The sequence below is a fragment of the Balearica regulorum genome, chromosome 14 (assembly GCF_011004875.1).
Source record: "Balearica regulorum gibbericeps isolate bBalReg1 chromosome 14, bBalReg1.pri, whole genome shotgun sequence".
Classification (NCBI taxonomy): domain Eukaryota; kingdom Metazoa; phylum Chordata; class Aves; order Gruiformes; family Gruidae; genus Balearica; species Balearica regulorum.
The window spans coordinates 16,339,516-16,367,344 of NC_046197.1; the positions used below are offsets into that span (position 1 = coordinate 16,339,516).

The 27,829-nt window shown below is 44.1% G+C and overlaps 2 protein-coding genes across 4 annotated transcripts in view; both read left to right on the forward strand.

Moving 5' to 3' along the window:
- Nucleotides 1–437: 437 nt before the first annotated feature.
- CLK4 (CDC like kinase 4) lies at nucleotides 438–12,833 on the forward strand. Of its 3 annotated transcripts, XM_010306792.2 has the most exons (14): nucleotides 438–565; nucleotides 2,607–2,666; nucleotides 3,294–3,451; nucleotides 4,507–4,732; nucleotides 5,929–6,019; nucleotides 6,418–6,484; nucleotides 8,170–8,286; nucleotides 8,378–8,544; nucleotides 8,634–8,728; nucleotides 9,856–9,985; nucleotides 10,341–10,423; nucleotides 10,915–10,994; nucleotides 12,302–12,389; nucleotides 12,477–12,833. In XM_010306792.2, the coding sequence occupies exons 2-14, from the start codon at nucleotides 2,613–2,615 to the stop codon at nucleotides 12,612–12,614; spliced, it is 1,494 nt and encodes a 497-aa protein (XP_010305094.1). In that variant the 5' UTR covers nucleotides 438–565; nucleotides 2,607–2,612; the 3' UTR covers nucleotides 12,615–12,833. The 3 variants fall into 3 exon arrangements, with proteins under 3 accessions (XP_010305094.1, XP_075622326.1, XP_075622325.1); XM_075766211.1 differs by lacking the exon at nucleotides 5,929–6,019 and having other exon boundaries at nucleotides 444–565; XM_075766210.1 differs by lacking the exons at nucleotides 438–565; nucleotides 2,607–2,666; nucleotides 4,507–4,732; nucleotides 5,929–6,019 and having other exon boundaries at nucleotides 3,387–3,451.
- A 3,482-nt stretch (nucleotides 12,834–16,315) lies between these two features.
- Nucleotides 16,316–27,829, forward strand: part of COL23A1 (collagen type XXIII alpha 1 chain) — a 194,590-nt gene continuing 183,076 nt past the window's right edge. The window contains exons 1-2 of the mRNA XM_075766536.1: nucleotides 16,316–16,672; nucleotides 20,833–20,902. Of these exons, the coding sequence (XP_075622651.1) occupies nucleotides 16,457–16,672; nucleotides 20,833–20,902 (286 nt within the window). The 5' untranslated portion in view covers nucleotides 16,316–16,456. The remainder of the gene's footprint in view (nucleotides 16,673–20,832; nucleotides 20,903–27,829) is intronic.

Genomic DNA, 27,829 nt, shown 5'->3' on the forward strand with positions numbered 1-27,829 from the left:
AGGACTTATCTGTGAACTACTCTTCAAGTGGGAGCATGAAGCCAGGCCTAACAGTGGAATCAACCTGGATACCGAACTGCTTAAACACAATGTTTAGTGAGTTCATTAGGAACAACTAATTAGCAGTGTGATTTCTGGACCACTCCATCCATTCGGCAAGGTGACAGCACCAGAGAAAGGCGGCCCTGCAGCTCGGTGGTAGCCTTTGAACCCGAACTCGCTGCTTGAACCCCAGCATGAATTTAGGTCCCCAACCCACTTTCCAACCCAAAACTGAGCTTTCCGCCGAGACAGACCGCCCCCGACCCGGACTCCCCTCAGGGTGTCCGCCAGGGCGCCTCAGGAGCGGAACTTCTCCTCCAGGGGCGGAACTTCCCCACCTCCTCTAGGGGGCGGCCTTTGTATTGTGCCCGCCCGTTGTGCTGTGCGTCTGACGTCACGCCGCACAGAAGCCACGAGAGCGAGGGAGGAGGGGAGGAAGCAGTTTCTACGCGCTCGGTCGCGGTCGCCATTTTGTTTGTGTGCGCAGGGCGGATACGGGGCTCGCTCGCCTTTTTTTTCATCTGTAAGTGGTGGAGGAGGCTTTCTTTCTCGGGTTCTTCTTCCCCTTTTTTCTCTCTGTCGTCTGTTTTCGAAGGGCCGAAGCAGCGGGGAAGCGGAGGGGGGCACAGAGGGTTGGTGAGAGGGGCCGCTCGCGTTGTCTCCGCGGCCTGGGGAGCAGGATGAGCGTAGAGCCCTGCGTGAGGGGTTGATTGAGGAAGTGTTAAGGCGGGAGGAGGAATCCTCGGTACAGGGCTCCCCGATCAGGGGCTCCTATGGCGGAGAGGCCCGCTGCGGAGGTGCGTGTGGGGGTTGGGGCGGGCAGAGCTGGGGCCTCCTGGGGCACCCTGCGGTGGGTGCATTGGGGTGGGGGCCGCGCAGCTTGGCCGTTCAGCTCGGCCCGCCCGGAGGTGCCTGGCGCCTGCCTAGAGGGCAACAGAGATGAGCCCTTCCGCACACGGCTCCAGAGGCCTCGGGAGGAAAGATGGGCGTGGAAGTGGACATCGTGGCCGTGGGTTGGGGTAGTGGGTGTTTTCTGTAGGACCTGCTCCTGCATGTCTGTACCCCAGGCGCTCAGATCGGCCTGGTCGGGCGGACTTTGGTCATCTGAAAGGAATAAGCCTTTGACCTCCTCCGATCCGTGCAGCCTGCCAAGTTTTTGAGGAGAGACATTTAAAAATTGCTGTGTAGGCAGCTTATGGCAGGGGGTTTGTGGCCTTCCTGAGGCGCTTTATATACGGATCTTTTACAAAAGGTCCATGGCTCCTGTTTGAGGAACCTTATGGCAAAATGTGGGAGTGAAAACGGCCTGTGATATGGATTAGGACCACATGCTGTACAGGAATGCATATGTTCATGTCAGCTGTCAGTATTATGTAAGTGAAGTGCTTTGGTGCGTAAATTTAGAGGGAGTGCATAATAGTAAAAAAATCTTAAGGTGGCTTTTGCTGTAAAATGGGTTGTGGCCACTTTGGGTCCTGCGAAGACCGATTCTAACAATTTCCTCCTCATTTGTATTTACTTGGTCCCTTTAGGGACAGAACTTGCAACTTCCATCTTAATTCCAGTAATTCTGTGTGCACTTGACTGTAGTTCAGCAGCAGTTAGTCTTTGGCTAAATCTTTTCTACAGTTTCCTATGTCAAATGTCCATCCTTCCATCCCCAGGACCCTTCTGCAGGACACTTTAATGGTGATTTTATTTAGATATTTGATCACCATGTAGCACTGTTGCAGTCTGCCTTCTGCCAAATGAGGGGGGGAAGGCAATCATAAGCAAAATCTTCAGTTCGCCTATAACTGAGTGTGTGTGGGGAGCTCTTCACCTCACAAGTAGAATAACTGAAACCTGAGTGTGTTTCATGATTTATGTAGGTTGAAAATAGGGGAAAATGGCTTTGGAGCTGGGTAAGAAGAGAAATTCAGACGTGTAAATGAAGCACTAATTGGTTTTAATTTTGTCTTGATCCTTCAGGCATTTTTGTTTGTCATTTGATACATTAGTAAGAAATAAAAATATTAATGTATCATAAGTGAATAAGATTTTTGCAAGATGTGGATCATAACTGATTCAAAGGGTGTACTAGTCACTTACTTTTGTGTAGTTTGTCACTATGTTTGCATTGTATTTTAAAAACAGATTTCTGTAAAAAACAGTGGTGCAGGTGTCATCTTTTTTTAACTACCAGCCTGTCTCAAATATTTTGAAAGTATCCGAAAACATCTTTTTCAGAAGAGGCTTGCCATTTTCGCACTCTAAAAGTTTTATCCTTAATGCCTCCAGTTGGTGTAGACACAGCCAATGTTGTTCTGTGTCAATTGACGCTATCCTGATTTTTTTTTTTTGTACTGTCTTTGTTTCTGAACTACTTTTCTTACTATCACCGCTTACTACGGAAACTTTTTCTTTTCCTGTGTTAGTTCATTTGTCAGAATATACAGAAATAGATATGTAAGTTTATTCTTATTTTCAAAAAGTCCTGCGAGAGAGTAGTAAAGAAATAATGGTTGGGTTTTGTTATACTTTAATTCTACAACTGTGCTTTATTTTCCTTTTTTTTTTTTCAGTTGTGCATGTACCTGTTTGAACACAGAATTCCTGCATATAACATCCAGCAACAGAAGCTGGTGGGTTTTCTTTGGTGAATAAGCTGAATTTTAAAACACCCGTGTACTTGCATGCTAATAGGGTTCAAAATTATGGCTTGGCTCATAGTATTACAGAGTTATGTGTTTGATATATCAGAGTTCACTGTGATTGTTGCTAAAACAGTCTGTTCAGCAGTGATTGGTAAATAGGTTTGTGAGAGATGTTTTTAGACTGATTGAACTTGGCTTTCATGTAGTAACTTAGATACAATACGGTATGAAGAACTAAATACAGGTTTTGTCAGGATGTTTGAAGAGTAAGGTCTCTCTCCAACAGAAGACTCTTTAAGGAAATGATTCTGTTTAGTCACTTGAGAGTTTATTTAAAATGGGCTTTAATGACATGTTTGAAGCTATTAAGTGAAGATGAGTTGGCCTATTTAATCTTGATTTGTGTTTCGTAACTGTTAGGATGAGAAAGCTATATCTGCTCACCCAAAACCAAAATAATGTGTCGGGGAAGCTGAGAAAAAATAATTAATTGAGGAAATGGTTCTTTTTAGTTCTGTCATATTCGATGAAACTACAGTAGATGACTCACATCTACAAATACCAGTGTAATGCTTTTGTCTTTTATGTGTTTTTGTTGATTTGGGTTTTTTTCAGTGGCAGATGCGGCATTCAAAACAATCTCACTGTCCTGAATGGGACGACAGAAAGAGCTGGGATCAAAGAAAGCACAGCAGCAGCCGTAAACGCAGGAAGAGGTCCCACAGCAGTGGACAAGAAAGCAAGCACTATAAACCAAATCACATTTCAGAAAGGTATAAAACTCTGAATTGAGTAGCACTAATGTTTCTTATCACGTCTAAAATAAATACATTTTCAGGATAAGCCTTTTTGAGTGCCCCAAATTGGCAGTTCCTTAAGGTTTGGCTCACTTAAGACAAGCTTAAGAAGTGGTTGGTTTTGTTAATACAGTAGCTGAACGATTAAATTCAGAACCATGACATTCTTTAATAAAAAAAAGTAAATGTTACTAGTTTGTTTCACTGTTGACAATTAAGTGTTGGTATTGAATGCATTCAGTATTAAATTTAAAGTAAAAATTACACCTTTTCATTTACTTAATGTGAACAAAAGGAAGAGGAGGTTTGTTTAATTATTTAATACAATGGTAAGTATGAGTTTCTCATACTAATTTGGAAGTGGTTTGCTTTTTCTTCCATACTGCTTTCACTGGAAAGATGTGTTTTTCTGTTTTTTGCCCTGAGAAGAAGATCCCATGGAATTCTTCAAGAGCTCATACTCATGCTTATAAAATGCTGGAAGGGTTAGGTGTACAGCAATATGGGGGCTTTTTGCCTCAGCAGCTTTCTTAAAGGTTTTTTTCTGTGCAGAAGTTCCTTGATCCAGATACTCTCTGAGGTTTTTAATGTTTAATGCAGAGCACTAAGAACAATGCTACTTCTCTCAGTCTCCAGGTTTTATTTTTAACACTTTGAGCTTTGAAAGCATAGAAGGAGATTATTGCTGTATTGAGAGTGTTTTATCCTGTGACTTTGGAGATTGTGATTGAGTTGCTCAATATATTTTAGGAAGTGTTTGTCCTTTTTGAGTCTGAGTTTCTTATTTACTGCGCAAACTGTGGACGGATTATATATTGTTCATGTGGATGGCTGCTATGTATTTGAGACTGACAATGTTGTTAGATTCCTAATAAAGTAACGTCAAAAACTCCACTATTTTTGGGGAGGGAGTCAATTAGAAAACATTCTTGGTGTAAAGACAAATACTATGTAACTCAGTTCAAGTCACTTATCTTGTTGGAACCTCAAGTTTTTGAAGTGGAGAACATTCACTTAAAATATATTTTCAGTCATTATTTGGACGATAGAGCCATAAATGAAAGAGACCATCATGACCGGAGATATGTTGAGGAATACAGAAATGACTTCTGTGAAGTATATGACCACAGGCATTATCACAGAGACTATGAAAAGAGTCACCATCATCACTATAGCAAATCCTCTGGTCGGAGCAGGAAAAGTAGTCATAAAAGGAAGCATAAGAGACATCATTGCTCCAGTCACCAATCACATTCGGTATGAGTAATTTTTAACTTTATTATTAATGAATTAGTGATAATAGACTTCTTAAGTGAGTGCTAGAACTACAATTCCTGATCACAGTACTTTAAGAAATACTATTTTATTAAAAAAGGATTTGTAGTTGAGTCCATTTGTGAGCATATGAGTGTGTTCTTAGTTGAGACTTTTGGTTCAGAGTGTTGGGTGGGGGGTGGGCTTATCATCAGTACTAGTTATACACTGGGAACGTAGGTGGCCAGTTAAGATCACTGGGATTAATCTGAAAAATGTCATATCGAAATTGAAAACAGGTAACTATGCTATTTCAGAGTACAGTTATCACTTTTTAGTTCTACAGAATAGTGAACTATGTTTTTTCAGGTAGAGTGTGAGATGCCATCCATCCTATTACTAAAAGTAATTGAAGTGACATGCCTTTTTAATGTAAGCTTAATTGGAAGTATGAAACATGCATGTCTGGTAGATTGATAAGAACAAGCTCTACACCTGATTCCAGAAAACTTTGATAAGCCATGTGCCTGGCTAATGGCAGCTAATGTCTTACTGAAGATGGGATAAGTTTGCTGCTTGCCACCTTTGAAGGCATGCTCTGAATTTCTCATTATTGGCATGATGCCCACTGATACATCTTCAGCTCCAGGTGTTTTATGTCACATTTCTGCAGTAGAAACAGCAAGTTGTATTAGATTATACGATGCAAGGACTTCAGAGTAATTTTTCTTCTCTCTAAACGTGAGGGAAGTAAAATTACTTGGTAGTATTTTATATTTAGATTAAATAAAGTATATGTTTTAAAAATAGAAACATTTCATCTGACTGTAAGCTTAGATATGTAAATAAATACTGGTTTTTTGCTATTTGCTAGCAAAGTATTAGAAATAGTGATGTTGCTTTCTTAATCTGTCTTCAGTTAAGCCACTGTTTGAGAGACAAAATTGTGTTGTTTTTTCTGTTGCTTTATCACTTTAAGTATTTATCTGAAAATCTGTTCCTTGCCATGTTTTTCTTCTGTAACATAAACTGTGCCCTGTGAATTTCTGGGGACTGAATTTGAAATTGCTCCTGCCAACTGTTCGTGGCCTGGTGTGTAACTGAATGCCTGAATATCTCCCCGCTGAATGAATTGCGTATTCTGCCCTGAATTCACTCTGATATATTGATTGGCTGGACGATCTTGGTGCCGTTTCCAGAAGAGTCACCGAAGGAAAAGATCCAGGAGTGTAGAGGATGATGAGGAGGGTCACCTGATCTGTGAAAGTGGAGACGTTCTAAGAGCAAGATGTATAGAACATTTTTCAACACTTTTTTAAAAACTTTTCAGCAAAAAATCTGTTTAGAATAGTATGTCAGAGGAGGGGGGCTAAAGAAATCTTCATTGCTCTTTTTGTTCTGTTTTTTTTTGTGCTTTTTTGTTTTTTTGCATATCTTCTTTTCTGTAGAATTTAAATACTGTGTTCAAAAAGTTCCAATTAGTAAATGAACTTGAATCTTGAGATTAGAACAAGAGATAGTTTTTTGGCTAACTGTTTTCATGACACCTGTCCAATAAAGTAATGCATTCAGATGCTGAGATTTAAAGTAATTATGCTTTTGTAATGACACATTTTTAAATCTACATTAATAGTATGTATTCTTGTTTAAGCAGTTATATAATTCTAACTCGTGTTTGTTCTTTTTAGATGAAATTGTTGCGACTTTAGGAGAAGGAGCTTTTGGAAAAGTAGTGGAGTGCATAGATCATGATATGTAAGTGTCAGTTACCTTTATAAGTGTATCTCATAACAAAAGACACTCCTTAGCTCAGAAATTAAAGTTCGGGGACATTTTCTTTAAAAGAAAGTCACAGTTCAAATAAAGTGTTGCAGTATATTTAAGAAAGAATTTATACTGGTTTTGACAGCTACCTTGTAAGCTTACTTCTAGTTGAAAATTTTTTAGGATTTTCAGGTGATACCAATCTGTTGGTACCCGATTGTTTTTAAGGTTCTTTGGTCATCTCTTCCAACACCAGAAATGTTTTTTGTTTCTTCTATTGCTCTGTGAAAAGCTTTTGCATGGTACTCACTTTGTACAAGATGGTATATAGAGAAATACTTTTGGTTACTCTGTTTTTCCTCTAAGGTTTTGAGAATCTGTCTTTTAACAATTAACTTCCTTAACCACGTTTGTCTTGGAAAACATCTGCCTGGAGAGGGTTTCTTTCAAAAATAAACTTTTTTATAACTATACATTTTTAACACGAGCTATATAACTGCATGGTGCAAACTACTATTTACTAAATAGATGTAATTTACCCTTTTTAAAGGGGGAGAACTATGTCCTGCTTCATTATGTTTTTCTATTGGTTTTACAAGTGCTGTTGCCATAACTAGAGAATTCGAGGCTATGTAAAGAGTACAGAATTGATTTGGGAGACATTTAGAAGATGGTGCAGTGAGATGCTGAAAAAGTAGTTTTGGTTCTTAGTGAAAGCAACTGCTTGGAATTGATCAAGCTGTAAATTTCCTTCCTCAGTCTCCATAATCAGAATTATCCTTTTAACTTTTTCTGAATGCACAATACTCTGGTATCCAGTCCTTTTTTGATGGAATGATTACTACTGTTTGATGACATTTGGAGGAGGAGAAGAAAATTACTCTATTTCCACTACTTCTGTATGTGCTAGGAGGTTTAAACAGTTAGTAAAACTCAGATTATTTTAACCACTTAGTTTATATCTGCAGTTCTATGACATGGTTCTAGTGGGTTTTCCTCTTGCTTCTGGTTGGTTCTTTTGTTTCACAAGTTAAGTCTCTTCAGGAGCTTGAGATTGTGTTGTGAGGGGAGGCTGTATTCTTAAGTCATTAGAATCTAAATACAGAGATAATTAAAAATTGCCTATCAGTGAATGCGAGAGAATGAACTATGTCTATCTGTGTTCCATTTTAGCTAATAGCCTTAGAGTTTGAAAATTACACTGAGGGCAGGTCAGTTTTCACTAGTACAATATACTCAGGATCTGAACTTCAGAAGTTACTCAGTTCTCCCCTGATTCTGTAGGAGCACTGGAAAAAAAACAGAACAAGTTGTGCAAGTTGCAGGAAAAAAGGTCAAATTTTTGCAGTACTTTCCTCAAATGAAAATATATTAATTTTTTTTAATCTTGCAGGTGGATTCTTGATATTTATTCTATCTTAGATAATAAGACTGAGAAGTAGTTACTTTAGCATATACTATAAGTATTTGACAAAGGAAAGATCGATAATATGTTTCTTTGTAAAAACAATTCTGGTTAAGTTAAACGTGCTTATGTCAAATTCCCCTAATCCAACTCGTAATTTTCTATGAGCTTTAATCTTCCTGTGTTTCTTTTATTAAAATCAAGCTGCTTTGGGGTTGTAAGTATTTAACAATAATTGATTTAGTTTGCAATCCTTTACTTTCTTTTAAAGGAGAGGAATGCATGTAGCTGTTAAAATTGTGAAAAATGTTGGTAGATACCGGGAAGCAGCCCGTTCAGAAATACAGGTGTTGGAACACTTGAACACCATGGATCCAAGCAGCACGTTGTAAGTATGCAATTAGAATACTCAGCATACTGAGGATTTGTGGAAGATAATTATTCAGTAAATTGAGTGTTTGTATTATTTTTTTTTTAAGCCGCTGTGTCCAGATGCTGGAATGGTTTGATCATCATGGCCATGTTTGCATTGTTTTTGAGCTACTGGGACTTAGTACTTATGACTTTATTAAGGAAAACAGCTTCCTCCCATTTCATATTAATGACATTAGAAATATGGCTTATCAAATTTGCCAGTCTATAAACTGTAAGTAAATCTCAATACTCATAATTTTTTCCCCTCCTTTAGGAAATTAATGTATTAATTATGGAATACTCTTCTTTTTTTCCTTGTAGTTTTACACCATAATAAACTAACTCACACGGATTTAAAGCCTGAAAATATCTTGTTTGTGGAGTCTGATTACATAGTGAAGTACAATGCCAAAATGGTAAGTTTGTTCTTTGTTTCTCCCAAACAGAATTGGGCTACTTTTGTCTTCAACTGAACTTTTCTTAAAAACCAACAAACAAAACCAAAGAAACCCCCAAAGTATGTGTGGAAAGGTCAGCGATAGTTATGTTTCTTTGAAATTTTTTGTGCTCTTAGCAGAAAGTTAGTACATCTCAAAGCAAGTAACTTTACTCGGATTCAAATTAAACTGTTTCATCTCATCACTGGTTAAGTTCTTTTCTGTTTAATGAAATTCTGGCATTCATAAATAGCATTGTGTTAATGGCTTTGAATTTAGCCAAGGTTTTTTTTTTCCTTCATATTTCTTAAGTGATTTGAACCCCTTTCTTTAAAGCATCCCTGTGTTTTGAGAGGAATGCCAGACCTTACTTTCTGTCTGATGACCCTGGGGTCTGAAGTGCTTGTCAGTTTTGCAGTCCTTGGATTAATAGCTAAGATGAATTTTCAGTTTGTTATCCACATGCAATGTTGATCTTTGGGCAGTGTTATAATTGGCATAGGCCCTGAATAGGCCTATTCTTGACCAGTGTCTTCCCTTTAAATCTAAGAAAACACTAAGATGCAACATTAGGATAAGAACTTGTTTGCACAAATCACTTCTAGCGCTGGCAAAAATACAAGTTTCTTTTTATGTTGCTGCTCTTTTTTTCAAAGTATAAAAACTGCTTGGACACAGAAAAGCAGTATGGACGTCAATGCCTCTAGTTTATGCATAAGGCTTGATTGTATTTTTTTAGAGCTAAAATTACAGAAATGAGTGTTTGCACCAATGGATAGAAAAAAACCAAGACACAGATAACAACTAACTGAAGTTAACTTGAAGGTTAACAAGGGGAAAGGAGCTCTCTTACTGTGGGGAAAGCTCTTTACTCAGGTGTTTTGAGCATTCAGATTAAATCACTCCATTACCAGCTCCTCTTTCTTGGTGCTTGAGCTGAATAGGAATTGATGTATTTGGAAGGAGTGTTTTGTTACATTGGTTCAATTTTTAGCATTTTACGTTAACTGGCATTTTGAAGGTAAATTAAGATAATGGGCTGAATATCATTTGCCTAAGCATGCTTTTAAAATATACTAACAAAGAGCATTTTGATTTTCTTACAGAAGCGAGATGAACGTACTTTAAAGAACACAGACATCAAAGTTGTTGATTTTGGAAGTGCAACTTTTGATGATGAGCATCACAGCACATTAGTGTCTACAAGACATTATAGAGCTCCTGAGGTTATTTTAGGTCAGTAAAGACACTTAAGCCTTCTGACAGTTAATCATAGTTCATTCAGATGTCTTTACTTCATAAACTGGAAGAATTGCTTGTGATTCTAATAATTCGCTCATCTCTCACAGATGGTGATGTTAGAATTCTTGAGAGTAAACAGTAAAATTAATATTCTAAAATATTCTAAAGTATTTTAGAAATATTCTAAAAACAGAAGTTGAAACATGTTTCTCTCCCACTAAGGTTTGAGGAGAGGTGTGGAGGGGAAACTGGGCATCAGTAAACGCGTGGAAACTGGGCATATGCTTTGTGGATTACAAGTTTTGAGAATATATTAAAAAGTAAAACATGAACTTTGCATGTTTTGCAGCACTGGGATGGTCACAGCCATGTGATGTTTGGAGTATTGGTTGTATTCTAATTGAGTATTACCTAGGATTTACAGTGTTTCAGGTATGTACATAAAGTTAAATTGAACGTTTTTGTTGCAGGCTACTGACTTTGATCTTTTAGTGACATGTACTTAACTGTCATTATAAAAGGCATAGCCTTACAGGCTTTTTTAATATTATATAGATGAGATTGTAAAGATGGCATGCATATATGAAAATGATACCTCCTTCAGACTATTTAAGATCACGTTCTGGCTTTTTGGGTGATGAAGCCTGCCCAGAGTCTGAAGATTCTGCTGGAATTAGGAATAAAGAAAACGTACTCATAAAAAACGTGGCGTATGAACTCTGTTGTACAGAGGCCATCTTAACTGTGGAAAGTGCTATATAACGAGCTGCATTGCATAATCTTACTTGTAATACTTTAAGGTGATAACGTATAAAGGTACTGTGATGGTACTCTGGCAAAATCTTGTTTGTAGATGAGTGTTGTTAAAAGTGGCTGAGAGTAGAAAAATGTGCTAAGTGCATTCATTGCTTTTTTCCACACAGACCCATGATAGTAAGGAACACCTGGCAATGATGGAAAGAATACTTGGGCCTCTACCAGCTCACATGATCAAGAAATCCAGGTAAGTTCATTGTAGAGGGAGTAAGGTGCCTAATATTTTCCTATTACAAGAGAAATTTCAAAGTTTCCATCGTTAGCTGTGAACTTCTGAAGATCAACAAAGAGGCTCCCAGGCTTCTTGTTACCTATTAGTCTATTGCAAGCAATGGTGTGACATTTAAGTGAATTAAATAGTTGAGAGTTTCTGGTTTTAGTCTGAGTTGACAGCAATCAGAATGCCAGCCTCTTGAACAGTAACCAAGTATGAATATTCTTAAGTCTTTAATGCTAAGTTTGGTATGGTCACTAGAACAATATTAGATACCCAGTTTTCTATAAACTCTCAGACTAGAGAACCAGCTGTCACCACAAGATTTACATAGAGAGGAAAAAGAGGGTCCTGTCTTGCTAATACAACTGCCAGCCTCTTCCACTGTCCCTTGATACCCTTCAGACATGTGCTTCAGTGACTTTTCTCTCTTTGAAGATAACCATATGCAGCAGAAGTTTCCCGCTTCCATTGCAAGGAGAAGCAGCCAGTACAGGGTTCCCCCGTAACCCCACTGTGTCCTAAATCCAGAGCACGTGACATCTCATGGTCCATTCTCTTTCTGAAATAAGTTGTTCTCATGCCATCTGATGTAGATAATCCTGTAACTCATGTTATAGTACAATTCAAATAATTCTGGGTTGGATAATGTATTTGGTTTTTTACAGTTGTCATAATGCATTTCGAAAAATGAGAAAAAAACGTAGAAAGCTGCAATTGGCATAGATTCAGGTAGTAATTAAAAAAATGAAATGCTACTTAGGTAGCAGTGTTAATGTGATGCCGAGGTATGAATTTGTCAGAACTTTATTTGCACTAGTAGTCTCATGAATTTGCAGTACACTTTTTAAAGACATTTGGGAATATCTGGCATTGTTAAATAGTTGCTAACCACTTAAATTCTGCTGATTTTATAAGAAAGGTTTTTTAAAACATTGACAGATTGACAAGCTGTCTTTTATTTGTTACTAGCAGATGAGACCAAGTTCTTCTCTTGGAACACCTTAAAGCATCCATCTCCTTAAATGTCAGTAACAAAAAATATGTTTTCAGTGGCTTCTTTGTTGATTGGCATACTGAAGGGCCTGTTTTCTAAATATTGTGACAGTGGTAATAGAAAAGTAATGGGTCTCTGTGAATAAATATTAGCTACGAGAAATGTTAGTTGCCAAATCCAGAGGGATTTGCAGGAACACTTTTACGGTGTTTCAGAACTTAGAAAAGCATCTGCCCACTTTACGCACTGACATTATCTTAAAATTATTTTCTTTGTAATGCAGAAAGCATTATTTTCACCATGACCAATTGGACTGGGATGAACACAGTTCTGCAGGACGCTATGTTAGGAGACGCTGTAAGCCTTTAAAGGTAGGAGACAACGTTGTTGTTGTTTTGTTAGATCTGCAGTTGTGAAAGATCTCTCTAAAATACTTTCTTCTTTTCTTTTTCTTTCAGGAATTCATGCATTGCCAAGACACAGATCATCAAAGTCTGTTTGACCTTGTTCGCAGGATGCTGGAATATGATCCAGCCAAAAGAATTACTCTTGACGAAGCCTTGCAGCATCCTTTTTTTGAACCATTAAATAAATAAATAAATTCAAAGATCTTTTATGCTTCTCCAGGGAGATTTCCTAGACTGTGTCAGTCAACAGAGGTTGCATGAAACTTTTGTAAACTTTAAATTATTTTGTACAGTTAAGTCTGTAAATATTTACATATGTTTTGTATAACTGTTATGTTTACCTTGTTGAACAGTTGTAGTCTTATGGGTATCGAAGTGAAAAATAAAAGTAATTTTCATTTTTGAAAATGGTTTTCTCTTTGAAACTGTACCTTCCCCTTCTGCAGATGGGGCTAGTTAAGCATCCAGCTTGAGGTGAGGAGCCTGTGGGCTAGCTGAAGGAGTTTTGAAAACATTACATGTTTTAACTAGCTTCTTTTTATTAGTACTGAAGAAAAGATTTGAAGGGCGAAGGCTACGTAATCAGCCTGTATAATACTTTGTGATAGAATTCTGAAACATAGTTGAAAACTCCCTGTATTCTAAGTAGGTACCTCTTTTGTGGGTCACCTTTTTCCCAGATTTTTCTGTTAAACAGCATGCATTGCTGACTGCTAATCAGTGTCTGGAAACTTGTCTGGTGCTTTCAGTGTTAAGTATTTATAGGTAGTTTTTTTGTTAAGGTCTGAAAAGTAACATATTTTCAATATTGTTTTGTCACTGAAGATCAGCATTTTCATGATAAGGTTTTTAGAAGGACTGTACTGCCCCTGGAGAAAAACGCAGAGAAATGGGGTGTGCCTCAGAATTGTGGCAGAGTTGGGTGCTGAGTTGAGAAGCAAATGGTTCTGTTTTCCAAGCTCCACTACTGCACTTACTAGTTTTGCTCTTCCATGTTTAAGTTGGTGTTTCCTTGGCCTTGTCCCACGCTGTTTCAGTCCGTCTGACGCAGCATGGCTGGCTTGCCGAGCCGGGGGAAGGGAAGCTTCCGTGGCAGGGCTCGTCCAGGCTGTCGGTCTGCATGGAGTGTGCAGGTTGTGGGTGTTTATTGCAGCCCTGACTCAACCATGCAAGACTTTCTTAAGGAAGGAAACAGTAAATGGTTTCAGCTCTGCAGGAGCGTGATGTCAGGTTTTGTGCTTGCTGAGTAAGTCCTAATGCACAGTAAGATTTTAAACTGATGTCCTTGTTCTGCTGGTGTGGAGGCGGCTTCATTTGCAAGGGGCTCCAGGCGTGCCTGTCTCTGACTTGGGGGTGGAACAGAGCTGGGACGAGGCTGTGAAAGCTTATCTTCTGTAACTGTGCCACCTACTCTGCTTGATTACATCTCATGATAGATACCCCCCTTCCTAGGATGTTGGTATTTACATCATTATTTCTTCTCTGCATGACAAAACGTAACAGTCTGTACCATCCGGGTCAGCGGTGACTGCGGTAGGACTGGGGACGGGAGTGAATTCCTTCCCTTGCTTCTTCCCACAGCGCTTTCATTCCATCCCACACCTTCAGAGGCAAAGCAAGGACTTGGCTGAGCGTGTCAGCTAAGCAATGCAAATCAAAGGCAGATGGGGAAAAAAAAAGTTTATATGCTGCTACAACTATAAAACTAACTATAAAACAGTTCTATCAAAATTAGAAAGATTGTGTGCTCTTGCTTAGGGAGTACTTTGGGCCTTTGTTAATGTAGTTACTAAAATGCTTTGCGCTTGCTAAAGGAGGTACATGCTAGAAAAGAATACAAAACCCTGTTTAAATTCACTTTCCTTCTCTCAGTAAACTTAAAAAATGCACTGTCAAGATTCATACAGCATCTGCAGCGAGGTGCCGAGTAGTTGTGCAGGCTGAACAGTGCACAGAAGCGTTAGTTTGAAGGGGCTCCCTGGTGATGCAGCACAGCCAGGTGCCAGGGGCTCCAATTCCGGCTGTCCCCTGGGCTGTCCCCTGGGCTGCCCTCAGCACTTTTCTCTTTACTAGGGAAGAGATTTTTATACACACACCCCCCCTCTTGTTAATGCATGAGTATAATTGGGATAGTTTGTAGTCATCGTATGTTTGGATAGAGCTGTTGATAAATGTAAGATCCATTCGCATCTTTCTCTGTACTTCTGGGTTTTAGCTATTGTACCTTAAAAATACGGTCTGTAAATCCGTGAATGGTTCAGCCAAGCAGACCAACAGTATGCACTTCTACTGAATGTGGATGGTAGGACAAAATAAAGCTGTCTGTTCCGTGAGCAGAGCCAGCTTTTTCTCTGAAGTGCAAACAGCGTACGAGATCCAGAACTTCAGAAGTTGGGCAGGGGAAGGGTTGAGCTGAGGGTTAAACTTCACAGGAAAGGGGTTAGGGGTTGTGGGGCAGAGGGCTGAGCTGCTACAGCAGTGATCAGTCCTTCCTCTTGTAACAGTTTGTGGGTATCCCTGCTGTAAGGAGGGCTCAGGCCATGTGGGCACGTTTTAGGACAAGATGCTTTGCACCCTGGAAGCTCCCCCAAAGTGATGGTACTGTGCACGTGGAATCAATCTTGTAGAGCTCGTAAGCAAAGTCTTAGCAGGGTCATAGAAAGGAGAGGGGGAGAAGAAGGTAAGGAAGAGATTGCTCATGAAAATCTGGAGTTTTCTTCTTTGTATCTTCAGACATGTGAAGGAGAGCAGGAAATAGTTGTTAGCAAATGGTACAGATTTGCCTGGCTAACTGGTTTGGAAACAGTGGCTGCAAAAAAGCAGTGTATATATCCAACAGGGCAGACTAGCTGTGTGTGCACGTGTGTTTTATTAACACACTAGATAGTGACACCACTTCTAGTAGCATTTTTTAACTCTGTCCTGTGCTTCAGTCATCTCTTCTAGAAGTAAGAATTACTCCTAGAAGGGCAGGGTCTGTGGCCAGGAGGCAAAGAGGACATTTGGATTTGTATACTATGTGCTTGGAGTCTAGACAGGCATTAAGTTATCCCAGGATGTTTTATAGGCGAGTTAGGAGTTGACGTGATGCAATCTGTAACAGCGAGGGAAAGGCAGGGATGTTTGTCAAAGCCTGGGGGGTACCTAGTGCTTATATATGAGCATAGTTTCTCTCATTCAAAGGTTCTCCAAAGCAGATGGGGCACTTTACTGTGATAAAATCAGTATGTTACAATGCACGGGGGAAGACCACTGGGCTTTGCAGATAAGGTCTCTTCCCTCAGACAGATTCTGGGCTGTAGCACAGAAAGAACAACACACACCCACCACCCCCAATGGTTGACACCTCTTACGGGCCGCAGTCGTTAGGAGAGGAGAGGCCGTTTCCCAGCTCTGTGCCCCCGCGGAGGCTGGGTGCAGCCGGGTGCCCGCTGGCCCGGCGGGGGGGAGCCGGCTCCGGCGGCCCCGGCCCCGCTGGAGGGCGCCCGCTCCGCGCCCGCGGCCGCCACCGCTGCGGGATGCCCTGCGCGGCTGCTGTCCGCCTCGGCGGCCGGAGCGGGGCGGCCGGAGAGGGGCGGCCGGAGCGGGGCCGCCCCCCCGCCTCTGCGGAGCACCCCGCACCCCGGAGCGGCTCTGGCCGTGCCCCGCACCGCCCGGCCCAGGGCTCACCGCCGGGACTTCGGGGAAGCGCGGGGGGCCGCGGGCGGGGAAGGCGGGGGGGGGGGGAAGCGGTCCCCGCGGGGGGCCGGGCAGCGGGGGTGGGATCTGCTCCGCGTAATCCCCCATGGGGGGCGGCGGGCCGCGCTCGGAGCATCCCCCCTTCCCCAGCGCGGGGGAGCCGCCACCCCCCGCTTCCTCCGTTTAAGACCCGGGCTGGCGGGGCTGAGCGGAGGAGAGCGGTCGCTCCGCAGCCGCCGGCCCCACTTCCGCGGCGGGGCGCGCAGCGCACAGGGCGGGCGCTGGATGCGCCGCCGGGGGGAGGCGGGCGGCAGCCGAGCGGGACCCCGCGCAGCGGCGCGGAGCGCGGCGCGATGAGCGCGGGCAGCGGCGCCGCCGCCGCGGCGGGCACCGCCACCTCCGCCCTCTGCCTGCTCCTCTCGCTCACCGCCGTGGCCGTCTGCCTGCTGCTGGGCGCCAAGACGGCGGAGCTGCAGGGCCGGCTGGCCGCCCTGGAGGAGCGGGGCGCCGCCGGCCCCGGGCCGCTGCTGGACGCGCTGCAGCCCCGCGTGGAGCAGCTCTTCCGCGAGGTGAGTGGCGGCGCGGCCCCGCAGCACCCACGGGCGGGCAGCACCCACGGGCGGGCGCGCAGGACCGGCCGCACCGTGGCGGCGGGGGCGAGAAACTCGGGGAAGGCGCTTCGGCCCCGGTCCGGCGCGGGGAGCCCGGGGTTCGCTCCGTGTGGCACCGGCTGCTCTTCCCCTTTTGCAAAACTTCTTCCCTTGTCCCGAACTTTCCCCCTTTTTGTTGCCGTTTCCATTAATCGGGCTGTAGGGCGAGGCGTGGCAGAGCCTGGCCGTTCTGATTTAGAAGAGAAAATGCCCCGGGTGGAAAGGCGAGCAGCGTAATGTTTGAGAGCATGCGACTTTTTTTTTCTCATTCTATTCACTGGCAAAGGTAACCCGAGCGCTTAAATACTATTTATCTTTGGATGTAATGGACTATAATTTCCTTGTTAGAAATTGATGAACATGATCCCAGTTATCTGGACTGTCTATCGCAGGGTATCATGTGGTCCAGCAGTGCTGAACTGATTTATGGCAGGTAGAGAAGAGCAACTAGTTACTTCACTTTCAGTCTCGGGGTTTTGTGAAATTATTCAATAAAGATTTCTGTGCTGAAAGATTTCTCCTACTTAGAGAACAATTATCCGCACTGATGCCCTTCTCCATAACTAAACCAAATTGCTGGGAGAAGTTACACTTGATCCCAAGGTTATATTTTTCCTCCAGACTCTGGTGTTTAGGTTTGGGGCTTTTTACAGGCGAGGGGGACGGGGAGGGCTCCCATCACTCATAGGAAACGCTTGAAGATCCCACAGTTGGTTTGCTGGATTTGTGTAAACAGTAGTTCATAAAGTGCAGCAGGATTCAACGCGGCTTACGGGGCTGCTGCAGGACACTCCCGAGTGATCGATTCTGACATCTGGGGAAGGTTTTACACTGGGATTTTATTAATGGCCCGACTGGGGTGCGAAACACGGTGCTGCATTAAAATCATTACAGCCATGAAGCCTCAATCGTGAAAAAATGTATTTTTTTTTTTATGCAGTGCCTTCCAGCTGTGAGCAGCTCCGGGGAGCGGAGCTGGTTCAACTGTGTGTGGGGCGGGATGCGAGGGGGGATGGAGGCTGCGCTGGGGGTGCGGGGAGACGATTCCTCCCGCTGCGCGTTACCGCCGCGCGTTACCGTTGGAGTTACGGTGAGGGTATAGCTGGCACCGCCACAGCGTGTCCGTCCTCCTGGAAACCTGGTTGCATTGATGTGCCTTGATAAAAGGGAAATGTTAACAAATATTTTTGTGAAAACCCTGAATACCAGAACAGAGGGGTGCCTGTGAGGCGTAATCACAAAATCTAGTTAATGTCTTTTCTCTGGGCAGGACTCAGCCTGCCAGTTGTGGCAGTGGTTCTGTTCCAATTACTCCAATAAATGTGCTTAGCGATGGGAATGGTTTCTGTGGCACTGCCTAAGATCATGTGCAACCTCTTGCTGAGATTTAGTTAAGTGTGGAAAGCTTGTTTTGTACTGGGAACGCTCAGATGGAGATTGTACAGGGGAAAATAAAGCAAAACCACATAATTGGGTTTCCAATGCAAGAGTGAGCTTGTTGAAACATTTAGTATGACCAAACTTTTGTCAATACTGAAAGCAAATTTTGAAACGAGGAACAGATTCAAGGAATTCATAGTAGTGGATGTGCTATCTATTAACAGTCATTTAAAATGAACTTCTTAATTTCTGTTAAAGTTTCAGAAAGTGTCTGTTCCTTGACCAAACTCCTCTCCGTTACATAAGACCGCTCGCTCGTCAGGCAACTTCTGTCCTTTCTGTGCTTGAGAGTTTCTGGAGAGCGAGAGAATATTTCCATCATCATGAACATCAACTAATGCCTGGGGTCAGTTTTTTTGTTAAATTCTGTGTTGGTCCTCCTTTGAAGTTTACCACAATATTTCAGAAGTGAAACCAAAGCTCCATACGCTCTCTGTGCGGGACCCGGCGTACTTTGTTCTCTGTCGGTACCCAAAAAGCATTACCCCGTACACCAATCTAGGGGTTTGCTGGTGTAATTTATGGCAGAGCCGCATATAAAGAGCAGCAAATACAACACCAACGTGCTGGCTCTGTTCCTTTTAGTCTTGTTTAAATGTTTGGCAAATAAAAGAGGATAGGAAATAATAAAGGAAGGGTGAGCGTGTAGTTAAGGCAGTGAAAGCCAGTTTGGACAACTGGGATTTAGTTTCTGGCCCTGCAACAGGCATCTGTCTGACTTACTTTGGAGAAATTGCTGATGGTAATGTGGCGGGACCTTGCCCTTCCCTCGGCCGTTCCTTTAGCGGGACGTGCTGCGGGGTCCTGCTTTGACGCCCTCTGAAACATTTCCAACAGCGTGGTCCGAATGTGGCAGCATCTCCACTTGCTCTAAGTCCAAATTCGAAGCACGTAGTTTTCATACCGGAATGAAAATGTTAACGGGAGGATTATAGAAGCATCCAGTTGTTGTAAACAAAGCTGGACCGACCGTTTTGTTCACAAAGGATTTATTGTCCGCAGTGGGCAGAGAGTGTCCAGATTAATCAGTTTCATGACAAGAACAATTCAATGGGAGGACAGAGGACTCGCTCCAGGACTCAGGATTCAGATCTCCTCTGCTGTTCCCAGTGATGCCTGCTGAACTAAAAGGATGAAGAGCTTATTTTCATTTCCTCAAGCATCTTCATCATCCAAATTACTTTAAAATAAACACATAAAAACCGAGCGACTCTGTAACATTTAGACTGCAAGTGGCTGTCAAAAAAGTCTCTTTAGATACTTTCCTGCCACTTTTTCTCAAGGACAGCCTATGTTTTGCAGAAGGCAGCTGGATCACTCTGGTATTTATACTTCCCTTAGGACAACTTCTCTGTCAGGTGCTGTGAAACCACGTTGATACTTTCAGGACCTCTTAGCATCACATCCGAGCAGCTAGAAAGGAATGCATAGGATTTCAACAACAGGTAAAACTACTTAATCCCCAGAATAAAAGGAAAAGAACCTAATTCACAGGTAGCTTAATTCCTGAATAGTCCACAGCGTTCAAATATTTGAACATAGACTGGGCCATCAGCTGTGTAAAATTCCAGTCTGAACACCCTGGATTCAATAAGCACTTGGAATTTTCTCTCTTTGAAATGTGGGGACTCCGGTTATCAGATAGATTATTCGTTTCTCTCTTGCTAAATACTTGAGGTGAGACGGGGCATTCCTGGAGGACTGAGAGGGATTGTGGGTGAAGATGCGATGTTCCCACCCTCGCCGGGCTGCCCCAGCCATGAAGCGCTCTGCTTGAGCCAATACAACTTACCTGTCATCAGGGCTCATTAACTTGGGCTTGGCAGTGTCCTAAATGCAGGCACGAACATTTTGGTTGGCTTGGAGAGCAGGCAGAGCGCGCTCCCATCTGTCTGCAATATGCCACGTAGACTCTGCGTTAGTTTTGTGAATTTTTACGTGTTCTAGTTGTCCCACTGATGAGTTTTTCACCTTGGAGATGGAAACACTGGGCTTTGGGGGGACCTGGGGGTGGGTGAGCACCCCGGTCTCGCTGGCAGTGCCGTCCCACTGTAATTCATCTCCTCATCCCTCTCCTAAAGAAACCTGTAACATTTGACATCATAGCGTGAATTTTAAGTACAAAACCAGCCAAATCAGGTCACATCTGTTGTGCAAACATCACCCTGCTATGTAACCTCCATGGTGTTTGGAAGCAGCTTTGCGGTGGGTTGCAGCGGGGCTTTCCCTGGAGCGTTTGCCTCGCTGTCGGGGCCGGCCGTGGCGGAGCAGAGGGACTGTCTCCCCCCACGCTCGTCCTGCCACCAAACACGCCGAGACGCTGCTGACCTCTGAACGTGGGACTTGTGATAGCTGCTCAGAGTGAATCCAGCCCACGGTGCTTGGCACAAGTGGCCGTTGCGACGCGCAGAAGGAGTCTCTGCCTGCCCCGTGCGAGGGCTTAATTTAATTTTTTTTAATTTAATATTTTAAGTGCTACTCTACCATGGAGTATTATCCAAAGAACACAACAGGGTGAAACTATTACCTCTCACTGGAAGGAAGCATGCTGGATGGTTCGGCTGTTGGCATGTACGCGCAGTCCGCATGTACATATAATGTGTTCTCTAAATAGCTATTTTTATTCCTCCTCCAAACAGAAACTGGGTGAAGGACTAGCAAAGCTGCGGACGGCGAGAGAGGCTCCGTCAGACTGCACGTGCCCCCCAGGTAGGTGCAAACGTACCGGTACGGCCAACGCCAGACTGCTCGGGAGCCGCCTGCTCACTGGACCGACGCCACCGAGCTCTTCCTCTCCTATTTTATATATTCCTCCATATCAAGGAAAATGCGCTAAGAAGCGGGTTTTTTCCAAGCTGAAGCACTCTCTTGTGCTTGAGACTGTTAACTTCTTCCATTGCCTTGCTTTGGCCTGTTTACAGATAAAGGAGTTTGAGGTTTGGACAAAAGCGGAGTTTGGCTATAAGAATAAAAGAGCAAATAGCTTTCCTCGGTTGTGAGCCCTGGGTGTTGGGCCAAAACAATTTAGAAGTAGTAACAAAATCACTGGGGCTTAATGCAAGTGTGATAATTAAAAGCTGCAGTCTCTCTGCCTTTTAGGAGGGTAGCGACTTCTCCAGCGCTGCCTTGCTGTATGAAAGCTGTCACTGATTGTTTAAATTTCCTCCCAGAGTTTAATGAACTTCTTAAACTGTCAAAACTTCCTGTTCTGCTGTGGAAGTGCATGCTCCTTGGAAACAATAAACAGCTTAGATTAGTTTGTAAAGGAATCTCATTTATAGAAATGCTCTGTTAAGTGCTCTGCTGTCATACTGAACGGCATGAATAACTTCGGGCTGAGGCACTTCGAGCCTTTTCATTTTTTTCTTTTCACAGAAGTAACGAAAGATGGGTGAAAGATGTGCAGTACTTTGATGGGGGAGAGCACATAGGGATGGTACAAAGAGAGTTCAATTCTGGTTTTTAAAAAAAAAAACAAAAAACAAACCTTAAATGCTACATATAGACACACAATAGGCAAATGGGCAGTCTCAATTTTTCCTGCCATCCTGGATATGAATCCTGCCAGAACACACAGCATTAGTCCAGACTCACGTGACAAAAAAGATGGACTTTTTTCCTGTAAGATTATGTGTAATAACCTTGGAAACATTTCAGTAACGATGCTCTTAAATGGACTGCTGCGGTCGTACTCGCTAATTTTCTAGTGGAAGGCTCCTGTGGGCATCCTGTATGCCTTGCTGCCTTGTAACCAAACCCTGCCAGCTGAGACACAAATCGTGCTTATTTTCAGCTCTTTGGACACCGGTGGTCAAATCAGTTTTCTCCCTGCTGAAGTGCAGACCCAAGCAAGTCCGTCAGCCTCACGGGGCTCTGCGGGCTGCATCTTGCTCCGGTCTGTGCAACCGGGGCACTACTGGTGTGCTTAAGTGGTCAAGAGGCTTTTCCTTTGCTCTGCAGAAAGCAATTGGGATTGAAGAGGCTCCTTTGTGGCCAGGAAAGTCCCAATTTGGTTCTGGGTCACTGGGTTTGTTGGTTGCTTGCATTTGAGAGATGGGGGAAGAGAGGAGGGGGAAGGTTTTCCCACGTGCTGCCAAAATACTCGTTGCAGTCATTAGTAACGAATGTCAAAGTAATTTGTGAGCTGAAGGAAGGAGAAGTGATTTCCTGGTGGGGAGGAAATGTTGTGGCATCAGGGGCTGCTCCTGGCTACCACCCCCGGGGAGCCGGGCGCTGTGCTAAGGTGAGGATGCGCTGCTGAGCTGTCGTGAAGCCTTTCAGCTATTCTTGAGCAAATCAAAGGAATCTTTACATGTGTTTCTTTTTTTTTTCTTCTCTTTCTCCTGAAGAAAGATGAATTGCCTTCCGGTCTGTAAAGAGCTTGGTCTGGAAATATCCCGAGAGCTTGTGGACCTCACCAGAACTGGCTGCAGAGTTACGCCAGGTTACAAACTGAGAGCTAAGCCTCAATTCACCTCCGCGCACCAAAGCAGCAGCCCTTGGGGAAAAGAAATTTCCCCTGTGGAGGGGACGGGGAGGTGGGGAGATCCTGCCAGCCCTGCCCACGAGCAGGGGAAGGTGGGGAGCACGGCCGGCGTTGGCAGCCCCGACTGCAGCCCCACTCCTGCTTCCCAAGGGTGACTGGAAGCTGGTGGGTATCCTAAACGCCTGGGCTGGGGGGTTTTCCTCCTCCAGAAACCCCACTGAGCTTAAGAAATCTTCCTTCTTACCACTGGATTTACAGCAAGCTGCGGATGGTGGTCCTGTCTGTGTCCTCATGCTGGCGCGGTCCCTCCCTCGATGCCCCTTTGGGAAGGGGGGACCTGCGGGCAGCGGTGGGAGTAAACAGGATGCTCAGAGCTCGCCCTGTATTAAACCAGACCTGTTTTTCCTTGAATTGAGTCAATTCGGGGGTTTGTTGGAAGTTTGGAGGGTGTGCGGGTTTTTTGGGATCACTTTGATAAAAGCGATTTGCTATGCATTAAAAGCAGTTTGGGACAAGATGACTATGATCCATTTAAAAGTTAAATAAGGCTCAAGTTATTTTGACTACAGCAAAGCCCTACATCAGTGCTTGTAAAACAAACAAACAAGAAAGCCCAAACAAAACAAAACACGCACACACACCCCCAGCAATACCCCCCAAAAAACCCCCAAACCGACCCATTTTGTGCTTTGTGCTCTGCAGTAAGTCACCTATTTGGTATAGAGCTCAACTGGGTTGTTAGAAAGCAGCTTGTGATTTCTAGAATGGGACCCTCAGAGTGTTTTGGGGAAGGCAGGGCTGTGGGGAGCTGCGGAGCTGCCGGCCGGAGCCACGGGGGCCAGTGGCCAGCAGAGGGGGCCCGGCCGTCTCGCCAGGGCCACGAAGGCATCCCAATTGTCAAGAAAAATAATAATTTATTATTTTTTTTCCCCAAAAAAACTTTAAAAATTACTACCCTGGTTCTGACGCTGGGCGTGCTGCAAAAAGGTGTCTCGGTAGTTGCTCTCAGCATGGGTGTGCTGCTTTGGGTTGAGTTGTTTTGCTTTATTTATTCAGCCAAAGTGGAGGGGGGGAATGACGATGACGACAACTTTGTGTCGCTTTGGCTCCTTTGTGGGTTTGGGCATTTCTGTGCCTGAGGGAAAGGAGAGCATCCTTGGGGGGGTTTGGGGCAGCGGGGCGAGGTGTGGGTCGGGGTCCAAAATGCCTTGGTGGGGTGGGTTGGTGACCCCGCTCCGGTGAGGAGCACAGCCTTTCAGCCCCCCCCCCCCCCCCAGCTATTTGGGAGGGAGCCGCAGCGGTTGTGTGCTGCTGGTGCTGGGCAGGCCCAGGACAGGCTGTCCCCCATATGTTGGCTGGCTGTGAAACAGCAGTTCAATATTTTTATTATTGTCGTTCCCTGAGCCAGGCCTGTAATATTTTGCAGAGAGGCCCCTCGTCCCCGTCTGTTCAGGCTCTTTCGCTGGTGGGATCCTCACACAGCCTTTGCTCCGAGATAAAATCCAGCAGGTGCAGGAACACTTGTTTGGATGGCATTTAGGACAGCCTTCAGCTGGTGAGCGCTTGGAGGTGGGTTGAAAGCAAGACCAAAGCTTCATGTTTGCAAGGCTAAAGCTTCATGCTTGCAGACACTTTGTTTGCAGTTGTGTGGCCTCTGACTGCCTTTTTCATATTTTTTTATAAGGAGTCTTTTTTATTTTTCCCCCTTGTATTTCTAAGTACGGTCTTTTGAAACCTGAAGTGCAAAAGGCTCTTGTTAAATGTGGTATTTGCCATGCCAAAAGTCTTTGGGGTCTGTGAGAAGGTCCCTCAACAGCTTGAGGTGCTGGATGTACCGTGCTAGAGCCTGGGAGCGAGCGTCTCCTCTTAAATCCAGTAAAAATAAGGCTTAAACCAAGCCCCCGTCTGCAGAAAATGCCCTGCCTGGCAGCTAGTCCTTGCTGTATGGCAGACTGAGAGTGTGCAAATCTCCAGCTCTTTCAGCTGCTCTTGCACCGCATATTTCAATGTATGCGTTGTGTTTCCATGTGCCTTTTTATTTAACAGTACCTCTGCAGGCTTTGCGCTGCGGAGCCGTAACTCCAAATTTCCTGGCTGCTGGATGATGCATATCCCTGTCTTCATCTTGAATTCACGCTGAGATGGTGTCATGTGCTTTTGAACGTATGTATATATTACAAAACAGTGTTAAATGTTCAGTGTAGTAATCTGATGTTCCAGTTAATATGTGACAAATATTTCCCAATAATGGCTTGGCAGCAGGAAGAGCGGAGCGGTACTCCAGCCTGCAGGATGGCGGATTGCTCCATTTCTCGGCAATTCAAACCATGTGTACTTGGGGAAGCCGATCATTTAAAACCCTCCCTACCTCTGCAGACTCCAGAGGCTCTCTTGCTGTGCTTATTATTATTTACATAATTTTTTAATTATTTTTGTTTTTTTTTAATTTTTACCCTAACTTTATACACACGGATCCGCTTTCTCCAGCTTGCTGGAAAAGTTTGGCGCGGTACTTTTTGTGGTTCCCAGCGACTTGAAAGATCTGCCTAATTTTTACTGGTGTAAATGTTCTCTTCAAGTGTCACTCGCTATCTGCCTTCTCCCGCCTTGTCTCCCCAGGTAATTAGCACAACAGAATTTCCCTAATTGCTGGAGATCAAGGAGAGGGTTCTGCTTGCTTTGTAGTCCTGACAAAGGGCAGATGTTTTCCAGCAGGCCAAATGGGATGCGCTGAGCTCTTACCGCCCGCTCTTTGTTTCACACTCGTGTGATAGCAGCTCTCTGTTACTGCTCTCTTTTTACATCTTCAGTATCTGGGTCTGTAGTGCCGGGTTTCTGAGTCATGAGTCCTTCAGGGTAGTTAAATAGATAGGGAGAAATATTGAATGAAAGCAAGTATTTCTTTTTTAAATAGTGGTGATCTCTGCTTTTCTGAGTTGCCTTGGATCTACTGAGCTTAAAAGTCTGAAGTATTCCTTACTGTCACCTCAAGAGACTCTGTTCTGCCTACTGAAATCATTAAAGCTCAGTATTTTTCTGTGATTTCTATGATGTTGAATGAGACAAAGAGCTTTACAACATCTTCAAGATTTAAAATGTTTCCTAAATCCTCCTTGCCTCGGTTTCCCATACCCTGCCAGTCACTTGGCTTCAGCAGGGTTTACCTTCTTGGTCTGACTAGCCCACAGGAGGCTAGGACTTTATAATTACAGTATTAGGCTAAACAGGATTTTTTTACACTAGACTTAAAAACATAATCAGATTTCTCTCCTGCATGGAAAAACCTGTGCCGGGATTTTAAAAAATGATCCAGAAGCCAAGCCTTAAAGCACCTAAATAACGAAGAACAACTGGCTGGGAAGGAGTTTTGACAAATGGTGCCATTTAAATGCAGGCACTTACTTTCTGTTTAACGTGTTTTCAAATCTTGCCCCTTCAAAAATACAATCTGATCACAGATCTTAGCAGCTTTTGGAAAAACGCTCTTTGAGCATAGAAATTACTGTTGGCTACCTTCCATCAGCTCCTTCCTGGCGACCATTCCCCAGTCCCTTTTGGATATTTGTGGAAGGCCCCGAGGACATCTGGAGCCGTGTCTGCACACCACATGTGCGGGAGCCGCCAACCGCCTTCTCCCGGGAGCTAGCTGGGATGGGCATGGGTACCCTCCATCTTCTTACTAGATGGTCCTGGAAAGCAGCCGCTGCAGAGTGGTGGGTCCCCATCTCATCCTTGGGACCCTTAAAGCTCTGCTTAGAGGAGTTGTTTTGTGGCTTCAGGGCTCTCCACTGATGGAAACCTATGGGTTGTTTTCTGAGTGGTTGCAATAGATGGAAATAAATGAAGGAGAGGGAGTTTTGCTTGGTTTGGCATCTCCTCCGGGCCGTGCACGTGTTGTGTGCTGCAGGGTGCCAGCCAGCAAGGGGGAAGGAGCCCAAAGTTCCTCTTGAAAGTAGAAGAATCATTTATCTCGTGGCCCTGTGGGTTGCTGTGTGTCCGGAGAGGGTTGCTGGCACTGCGGCAGCAGCCAGGTATGTCACGGCAGTGTCAGGGGGTTTCTGCTCATGCTGGCTTGCTTTCCTCCATCACAAAGCCACTTTTGGCACTGCTCTGCACCCCTGTTGAGGAGCTCATGGGTGGTGGAGGAAGCAGCAGCAAAAGGGAGGTTTGAGTCTCGGAATTTGGGGACCGCTCTCAAACCGAGCTCCCCAGCACGCTGGCATCCAAGGGAAGGCACGTCTTCTGCTCAACACCCATCCAAACAACACCCTACCAGATCAGCTGCTGTGTCAGCCAGCAGTGACATTTAATGTCCTACCGAGGTGACATTAAATGCTGGATGTGGCCAGGACTTTCCGAGGCAGGAAATAGCGCAGTACCAGTGTTATTCCCAGAGCTGGCAGCACCTCTGACACGGAGTCAGAGGCATGAGCTAAAAGGCAGTCTGGCCTCAAAACCACTGGCGCAGGATAATGGGCCGGAGCCATCTCCCAGTGAGACTGTGGCAGTATTTATCCTGGTGGCGTTTGGTGCAGCTCCGGCGTTTGAACATGGAGGCCCAGAGCAGTATACCAGGAACCAGCCTTTTCCCAGCAGCATTCATCTTTAGACGACTTCAGCAAAAATTAATTAACTGGTGACATCAATGAGAGAAGGCTTTGAAAATTTATTTTTTCTAAGTCTGCCAGAGTTATTTTGAGTGTAACGAAGACTACAAAAATAAACCTGATGACCATATCCTCTGCGAGAGGCTCTGTGTAACTTTATCTTTGTCTCGACGTACGAAGTCATTTGTCTAGGCACAGATATTTTTTGCTGCCAGCCCCTTCAGCGCTGCCTTTCCAGAGAGGAGGCTCTGAAGCAGGTTGGTTCAATGCTCGTGAACTGACTCACCTGGGAGTTTCCCATCAGCTTCCAGTTGGTTTCTTTCTCTTTCTTGTTCGAATGATGGATGAGTGTCACCCACGTGAGCAATGAGTTGGCTTTGCAGAACTGATTATTGAAAATAGACTGCGCTTGGCGTGGTACCTACTGTGTCTCCATGCCGTCTCATTGAGCCAGTAGTGCTGTCATCTCCTGTCCGTCCTATATGTAACAGGATGGGAATGTGTTTCAAACCCAGCGTGCTTTATGTTGATCTTATCATTCAT

Excerpts from the sequence above, each read along its gene's own strand:
- CLK4 (XM_010306792.2), top strand. The coding sequence starts at position 2,613 with ATGTACCTGTTTGAACACAGAATTCCTGCATATAACATCCAGCAACAG. Across the intron at positions 8,287-8,377 it reads ATGGATCCAAGCAGCACGTT|CCGCTGTGTCCAGATGCTGG; the intron begins GTAAGTATGCAA and ends TTTTTTTTTAAG. Across the intron at positions 8,729-9,855 it reads TGAAGTACAATGCCAAAATG|AAGCGAGATGAACGTACTTT; the intron begins GTAAGTTTGTTC and ends ATTTTCTTACAG.